Genomic DNA, 9,181 nt, shown 5'->3' on the forward strand with positions numbered 1-9,181 from the left:
GAGGACTACGAAAAAAGGAATAAGCACAAGTGTATATTTCATTTACTATTACATTATTTACAGTAGAAAAAGTTTCATTTGAAAATCTAAATAGACTAGAATATTGACACCATTCTTTTATATGTGCTTGTGGCTTCATGTCCAAGTTAAGTTAATGAAACATAGTAGGACACCACACATTTTGACAGAAAACAAAATAACAAAACAGTATGTGCGAATGTGGAATACATACCGTAAGGTTAGTAGCAGACGCTCCTCAGCAGAGATGGCTTTTCTCATCCAGGTGTCCTGAAAGGTGATCCCAGGACGTAAGATCTCCAACAACATGTCAAAAGTCCGGATGGACATGCGAGTATACAGGTAAAACTTCTCTGGATGTGCCCTCAAAGCTGAATATAGTCTCTGGAAATGGCCTTTACTCTGGCGTTGGGTCAATAGAGGATGTACCCACAATCTTTGTCTCCTCCTTCGCGGATCCACATTGACCTGATATGGCTGGCCAAAGCGACGAGACAACACCCAGTGAAGCAACACCCGCTGAGTTGTGCTTAAATACACAGGGCCAGACATGTTTGTAATCTCAAAGCAACACAGCCAAAATATGCTAGAGAACATATAGGGCAGATGGGAGGGCTCCACCTGTTGTAGAGGGCTTAAATAGTGTGGTTAATGATGGTTTAAATGATTTGCAGGCCTGAAAACCGTTAAATGTCCATTTTGTCATGGTGCGTGATAAATACGCCATACGGATCACATACGGATTACACACGCACAAGCACATGCGCAAAATACGCGACCACACCTAAGCTTTGCAGGAACTACGGAAGTCGATTACGGAGACATTTTGGCGTATTGAACGCGTAGTACGGACGTATAATACGTGGCGTATTGTCTTACGCCAAGTGTGATGCCGGCCTGAAGGGGTTAAATCATTTTACAGCCAGGAGCTGTGCTAAAGCACTGCTGGTGGCTGTAAAGCCCACGGGAATGAATGGATTGCAGGGGAATGACCTGTAGTTACCTTGAGTTGCGGTGATGCGCCCTCTGCTGGATGTCCTCAAATGAACTCGAGCGTGGGAACTTTTACCAGGCTCCAGTTCATGAGGACATCCAGCAGAGGGCGCCTCACCGCAAATCAAGGTAACTACAGGTCATTCCCCTGCAATCCATTCATTCCCGGGGGCTTTACAGCTACGAGCAGTGCTTTAGCACAGCTCCTGGCTGTAAAATGATTTAACCCCTTCAGATGGATTTACTTCGTGGGACTTGACCTGAGCGACGGAAGGTATGAGATATTGTTGTTTTTTTATTTTTCCTTTGTTACAGGATGAGGGTCATCAGGTGGATTACCAGTATAATAAAATATTACAACAACCTGTGTCTTTATTTCATTAAAATACTTTTAAAAAATGTGTGTGTGCTTTATTAACCATTTCGTACTATTGGATTAATAATGGATAGGTGTCATAATTGACGCCTCTCCATTATTAATCTGGCTTAATGTCACCTTACAATAGCAAGGTGACATTAACCCTTCATTACCCCATATCCCACCGCTACACGGGAGTGGGAAGAGAGTGGCCGAGTGCCAGAATAGGCGCATCTTCCAGATGTGCCTTTTCTGGGGTGGCTGGGGGCAGATGTTTGTAGCCAGGGGGGGCCAATAACCATGGACCCTCTCTAGGCTATTAATATCTGCCCTCAGTCACTGGCTTTACCACTCTGGTGGAGAAAATTGCGGGAGCCCACGCCAATTTTTTCCGCCATTTAACCCTTTATTTTACAAGCTAGACTGCCCACATTTTGCACATACACACTACTAACATTAGTAGTGTGGAATATGCAAAAAAAAAGGGATATGAGATGGTTTACTGTATGTAATCATGTCTCATATCATGTCGGGTTTGGGAAGGAGAAAGAAAAATCCGGCAATTGAATTACCGGCTTTTCACATATCTCGCACTGAATTAAATATAAATACAGTATATATATATATATATATATATATATATATATATATATATATATATGTGTATCAATGACATATATATATATATATATATATATACTGTATATATGTTTTTCTGAATATATATATATATATATATATATATATATATATATATATATACACTGTATATATGTTTTTCTGAACATTTGAGCACATAAATCCATTAGATGTCGGTTTTGCTAGCCTGCGAGAAAATCTCGCAGTACGGATGCCATACGGATTACATACGGAGGATGCCATGCGCAAAATACGCTGCAACACCCTGCCTACGGATGACATACGGATCACTATTTTGGGAACATTTCTGCGTATTACGACCGTAAAAAATGGACCGTATTTTGATTTGCTGAGTGTGACGCCGGCCTTAGAACTCGCCGCCACCTTGTTGAAGCCTTTTAAATGTCTTCCGAGATTTAAAGGGGTTTTCCACTTTCATCTAAGTGGACCCTAAAAGCTGTCAGGCATTTAAATTATCAAAGCCAGCTGCTACTCAACCTGCGCTGCTCAGATATCTATGGAACGGTTGAACCACATGCATGGTGATGTAGACGGTACGAACTGCTGAGCTCAGTGATTGGCTGCAGTGGTGATTTGGGTTGTTGACGTGACATCACTGCTGCAGCCAAACCACAGATATCGGAGCAGCGGCAGAAAAGCCAGTGCTGGAGCTGGGGAGGGTGAGTACCAGCTGGTTTGTTACGGTATTTTACATGTCTGCCAGCGTTTTGGGGTCGACTTTGCTAAAAGTTGAGAACCCCTTTAAGCAATGTACAATATTCCCCGGACTCCATCTTGTACTTTGTGACTTCTAGGCCTCATACGGTAAAGTGATAGACATATCACTCTGCAGAGTTGTGCCATATTCCAGTGGGACCAGCGTCAAAGTTTTCTTGATTTTAATGTATGGAGAAATAAAATAGTTCAGGAATCAGCGGAAATTTTAGTAAATTTTTCAGAGTTTAATGTGGAAGCAGAAAACCCATTAAAGTTCGTAAATAATTGAGAAGAAAATCATAAAGTTCTATTAACGGAAAATCTCCCACCAGCGCAGGTGATAATTGTCCTGGTATTCACCTACGAATCCCCTGCTCTGCAGAAAAAGGAAATTGTTTGGGAATTGGTAAAATTCCTCAGTGACTCTTGCGCAGAGTAAAATGTCTTCATAATATATTGAATTGAAGACCCAATGGAATTTTTGCAAATAATTGCAAGAGAGAGGGAATCACGAGTTCAAAAGAAGGACGCTTGTAAAAAGTCATCCTCCTAAGCTCAGCTTGTTATGAACTTCCTTAAAGGGGTTGCACAGGATTCGAAAAACATGGCTACTTTATTCTAAAAAAGGCCCCACTTTCGCCTATTGGTCAGGAGTGGTATTATAGCTCAGCCCCATTAACTTCAAAGGACCCGAGCGGATACAAGCACGGGTGTATGGCACTGGAAGCTAGCTGACATGATTTGCACGTCACTTACAATCCCTTTTAGATACTCCTGGGCCCCAATTTAATATTTCCCTTTGTGCCCCCACTATGAGGTGATCCATCGTTTTAGTACAAGACTGTTTATATTGGACAAAGACGTCTTTTGGTCTTCCTCAGGCCACGGGGCTTGGACCCCCTATAGTTATGCTCCTTGTACTAGTCTCCAATCGCAACCAAACATGTTAATGGTAGAATAAATGTTAAAGTTTTTTAAAGAGGCCCTTATACTGAATTATTTTTTAATATTTACACCGAGTCCGTGCTCCAATTGCCGCTGTTCCGCTGAATCCAGAACAGTTTTTCTTTTTCTTCTGTGCCCCTCTGTTCCCAAGTTATGCCCTCCGGTAATAAAGGTGCAAGTATTCCATTCAACTACGTTCTCGGTGGGCGTTTGCCTTTTCTCCTCTAATGCTGGCCAATCAAAAAAAGGCCACGCCCACAGAGTTCTGTGGCACGCACTCAGCTGGTGTAACGGAGAATTTGCATCTTCATTATGAGGGGGCATAACTTAGGAACAGAGGGTCACAGAAGAAAAAGAAAAACTGTTCCAGAATCAACGGAGCAGTGGCAATTGGAGGAACTTCTCGGGTTAAAGTAAGAATTTAAGTGAAGTTCCCCTTCAAGAGAACGGTTCTAGTTACAGAGTCACATTTGGACTGATTTTAGGATGTGACATTACAGAATATTCCCCAGGTATTCATTACTTTTATGACGTTGTGCGATTTAGTTACCAGTATAAAAACTCTATAGGATTTTTTTATATGGAAAACTAAAAAACTTTAAAAAAAAGTTTATAATAAAAACTTGATTAAATAAAGTCATTTTTTAAATACCGTTATGGTATTAGTTAATAAATGGATATAACCCAGGAGATGAACCCACTGGCAGCAGGTGCATGCGCAGTGAAGTGAGGTGAGGTGGACCCTCCTCGGTTTCATCTGCGACTTGCTCATGTTCCGGCTGTCGCTGGATTCGATTCCTGGCTGCCTCCTGATAATGTAATAATCTTTTTAATACCTAACGCTGAAATTCTAGGTTTTGACATGGGCATGTTTGAGATGCCAAACCCCGTGTGTTTAATGGCATGGAGGGAATAATCTAATTTAAAGAATATCCCCAAATTATTCTCCAAAATTTTAAATATGTCAATGGGCGATGAAACAACTTCAGAGGTAAACTTCAAGTTCAGCGACTGGCGGCAAATGCTGAGCTCCATGACAGCTGGCCGTTCCGCAGGCTTCCTACTACATGGGAGTGAGCCGCCTGGCAGAACACGCTGCACATGCTACAAGCTGCGGCCTGCCCCAACCGCATCAACTCTGCTCAATCCAGGGAAAACACTCATCTACAAGGCTAAAACGGGAACAGAAAAAATAACAAGTTCCTGAGAAAGGGTTATACTTTCTGAGAATAAACGGCCTCTGAGCCAATTCTTCTGAATTCACCAAAGAAATTCCCCAATGTTCATTTTTTTAGGACACAAGACAACAAACAAAGTACCGTATGCCCTCCTCTTACTTGTTAAAAACAAATTTCTTGTAATTTCTGCTCTCATAATACCACGATAGAGAGCTAAAATAATGTTGCCATATACATCCCACATACCACCACCGCTATCCATATAATACTACATTAAAAGGTTTATATAATGCCACCAAATAATTCACATAGGTTAACAAATGTGCCATACATAATACCGCCATATACTTCCCATATATTAAAAAGTTCACATAGTGGTGTAATCTAATTCACATATGTTAAAAAAAATGTACATAACACTTCCATTTAATTGCCATATATTCAAAAGTTCACATAATACCGCCATTTAATTATCATGTGTTAAAAAAATAAACATAATGTCGCCATTTAATCCCCATATATTAAAAAAAAAAATGTACTTACTACCAACAGGTAATAATTCTGCTATATAATTCCCATATATGGTATTCAAAAGTCCACATAATACCGCCATTTAATTCCCATATGTAGAAAAACAAAAAATCAAATAATACCGCCATATAATTCCCATATATTCAAAAGTTTGCATAATACTGCCATATAATTCCTATATATTCAAAAGTTTACATAATACCGCCATATAGTTCCCATATATTCAAAAGTTTACATAATACCGCCATATAATTCCCATATATTCAAAAGTTCACATATCGCCATATAATTCCCATATAGTCAAAAGTCTACATAATACCGCCATATAATTCCCGTACATTTAAAAAGTTTACGTAATACCGCCATATAATTCCCGTACATTTAAAAAGTTTACGTAATACCACCATATAATTCCCGTATATTCAAAAGTTTACATAATACCGCCATATACGGTAATTCCCTTATATTCAAAGTTTACATAATACCGCCATATACGGTAATTCCCTTATATTCAAAGTTTACATAATGCCGCCATATAATTCCCATATATTCAAAAGTTTACATATCCTGACACATTTATGGTAAATCTCACATCCTTAAGCCCCGCCCCTGCTTAGCTTGATAACACCCCTGAGCACCCTAGACATGGTTGCATGCACCACATATATTCCTTCAGGCTCCCTAAAAAATAGATTTACTGGGGGAGACTGAAGGGGACACAGATTGACTGCAGGGCTCACGTGACATAACACCACAGCGAGACCACCCGGGAGACCGGGCGCTGCCGGCACGGGATGGAGAATAGGCTGTTGCTACTTTACACGGCGGAATATGGCAATTGGGAATAGGTTGTGCAAGAGGTGACAATCCCTTTAACCCATACAGGCATTGTAGCATGAGGTCATTTAAAGGTGATGTCACAAACTGACCATTTGCTCTTATTTTATCCCTACTGCTCCTCGGAGTATTCTTCTATTAAATGCACTATATGGTTCCAGAAATATGGACCTTTTATTAAGTACTAATTTGTATGATCATTCCAAGGGGGTGGAGCTCGCAGGATTTTCTGGGGGGGGGGGTGTCTTTTGACCGGCATTATTGCCTTTTGAGCACCGAATCCTTGGAAAAGACCAGAACAGCTGACCTGGCACTCACTCAAAATCCATTATCGACTGTTAAACTTACAGGCCCCAAGAGCCACAAATATCTGGTGAAATGTGCCCCGTCACTGCTGCTGCTGCAGAACATCTTTAAAAGCAGCGATTCCTGCACAGCTGACCATTTAGCGATATTTTATTCAAAACCTATTATTGCCTACTGTTACGTACACCAATACAAGAGCCACAAATGGCCGGCAATATGTGCCACGCCGCAGCTGCTGCAGAACATCTCTCAGCATAGAACGGTCAGTTGTCATAGTTCAGACTGCCAGAAGTGATATACAAGTAACAAACCACGACCTAGTCATCTAAAAACACTGACGCATCAGCAGCTGCTGCAGAACATCTTTGAATGGAATAGGGAAGTGTCAATTATCATCCAGTGTGGTTAAAGGAATGATTGTCTGCAGTGATGTAAACTCAGCAAGTGCGCGCTCCAGTCACAACGTCAGCATGAGCAATCATTCCTGCTAAACAGCTGCTGCAGAACAGCTTTACATGTAGACAGTTCTAGTTAAGCGGGTCTCCAGCCCAGCTTGTAAAGACTTCAGTAGTGCGATACCTACACATATATGACCTAGTTAACCCAACTAGTAACGAGGCAGCACTCTGACACTAAAGCTGCTGCAGAACATCTTTGAGTGTAGGTAGCACTGACAGTTCTAATTGAGCAGGTCTACAGCCCAGCTTCTGCTGCCAGTAACAGCGACTACTGACCTAGTTACACATAAAACACCAGAAAAAGGGTCAATGCTCTGGAGCTAAAGCTGCTGCAGAACATCTTTGAGTGTAGGTAGCACTAACAGTTCAATGTAAGCAGGTCTACAGCCCAGCTTATCCAGCCTGTACCAGTGAATAGCTGCACATACATGACCTAGTCACACACATATGAGTAAATGATTGGTACTCTAAAGCTCAAGCTGCTGCAGAACATCTTTAAATGCAGAAAGTTCTAAACAAGCAAGTCTACAGCCCAGCTTATCCTAGTGCAATACCTATGCATATAAGATCTAGTTGCTCCAGTAAAGGATCAGTGCTCTGAAGCTAAAGCTGCTGCAGAACATCTTTGAATTCAGAACTGACAGGCAGATCTACAGGCCAACATATAAAGCCTGTAAGTGTAATACCTATGCATGTATCACCTAGTCACACATGCTCATAAAAAGATCAGTGCTGTGAATGTAAATCAGCTGCTGCAGAACCTCTTTGAGTGCAGAACTGACAGGCAGGTCTACAGTCCAACATATAAAGCCATATACTAATGAAAGGATCAGTGCTGTGAATGTAAAGCAGCTGCTGCAGAAGCTCTTTGAATGGAGCGCAGCACACTCACCCTCCAGGGTGACCTCCCTGCCAGCCCTCTTCAGCGCCTGCACAGCCTCATCATGGGTGGCATCCCTCAGGTCCACCCGGTTGACAGCCAGGATGGCATCCCCGACGTACAGCGCCTGGGTGAGGTCGGCCGCCAGCCCCGGGAAGATCTTGCTCACCAGGATGGGCATCTTGTTCTCCTTGCCCCCCTTGATGCTGATGCCCAGCCCCCCCAGCTCCTGCTTCACCACCGTCACTGCCCGCTTCTGGTTGGCGATGGCCTCGGGCACCGGCGGCGGCTCTGTGAGGGCGGACCTCGGGGGGCTGCCGGGCTCCGGGGGGCTTCTGTACGAGCCGTTGGTGAGGCCATTGGAGCCGAGGTCGTCGCTGCTCAGCACCAGGGAGTCCTCACACAACTTCACCCCGACTTTGTGCCAGCGCTCCCGCACCAGCACCTCCAGCAGCCCCCCGCCGCCGCCTGCGCCCGCCGCCGCTGCAGCTACCGCCATGCTGGGCGCATCGTCCGGGACTTTACTCCCACTTCACACACTGGGAAATAGTTTTAGTGCCAACTAATGGCTCTCTGCCTTCTGATCCCCAGCGGGGTGGAGCAAAGCGCTGGGAAACCCGAGAAGAGCTGAGCACACAAAGCCGGGCACACAATGCACCGAATCATCAGCTCATGGGCGCAGAGGGCAGGGACGGTGGGAGCCGGCATCACCCCGAGCGCAAGGTGGCCGCCCGGGCAGCGAGGGGTTAATGGGGGGGCCTGCCGCAACAATGTACAGCGCAGCGACATCTAGTGGGCGCTCTGGGCATTACAGCGCAGCGAGAGAGTGGGGACAGCGGCATCTAGTGGGCGCTCTGGGCATTACAGCGCAGCGAGAGAGTGGGGACAGCGGCATCTAGTGGGCGCTCTGGGCATTACAGCCCGGCAAAGCAACTTTGGTGTCAACTTTCTTTTTTTTACTTTTTACAATGTATTATTATTATTAATGGAGGTTACATACCTCAGCGTGTATATGGGGCGAGAAAACATGGCAGCGCACTCTGACCAATGTTATTGAATGAGTCAGCCCTCAGCTGTAATCAGTCTGAGGCCGGAGTCACACTAGAGCCTAATACGAACGAGTGCTATGCGATAAAAAATTAAATAGCACTCAGACTGATGTTAATCTATGGGGCAGCTCGCATCAGGCACAGTTTTCTCGGCCGTATTATATGTGCGTATGAAATCGCAGCATGCTGCGATTGTCACTGTATTACACCCAAAATCTGCCAATGCAAGTCTATGGGTGCGAGAAAAACTCACACACCACACGGACCATCAG

General features: G+C 43.7%; 1 protein-coding gene across 1 annotated transcript in view; it reads right to left on the minus strand.

Annotated features, from left to right (window-relative positions):
• The window catches only part of SNTB1 (syntrophin beta 1), a 177,671-nt gene extending 169,171 nt beyond the window's left edge, over positions 1–8,500 (minus strand). The window contains exon 1 of the mRNA XM_077271159.1: positions 7,873–8,500. Within this exon, the coding sequence (XP_077127274.1) occupies positions 7,873–8,359 (487 nt within the window). The 5' untranslated portion in view covers positions 8,360–8,500. The remainder of the gene's footprint in view (positions 1–7,872) is intronic.
• Positions 8,501–9,181: the final 681 nt, after the last annotated feature.

The sequence above is a fragment of the Ranitomeya variabilis genome, chromosome 6, assembly GCF_051348905.1.
Source record: "Ranitomeya variabilis isolate aRanVar5 chromosome 6, aRanVar5.hap1, whole genome shotgun sequence".
Classification (NCBI taxonomy): domain Eukaryota; kingdom Metazoa; phylum Chordata; class Amphibia; order Anura; family Dendrobatidae; genus Ranitomeya; species Ranitomeya variabilis.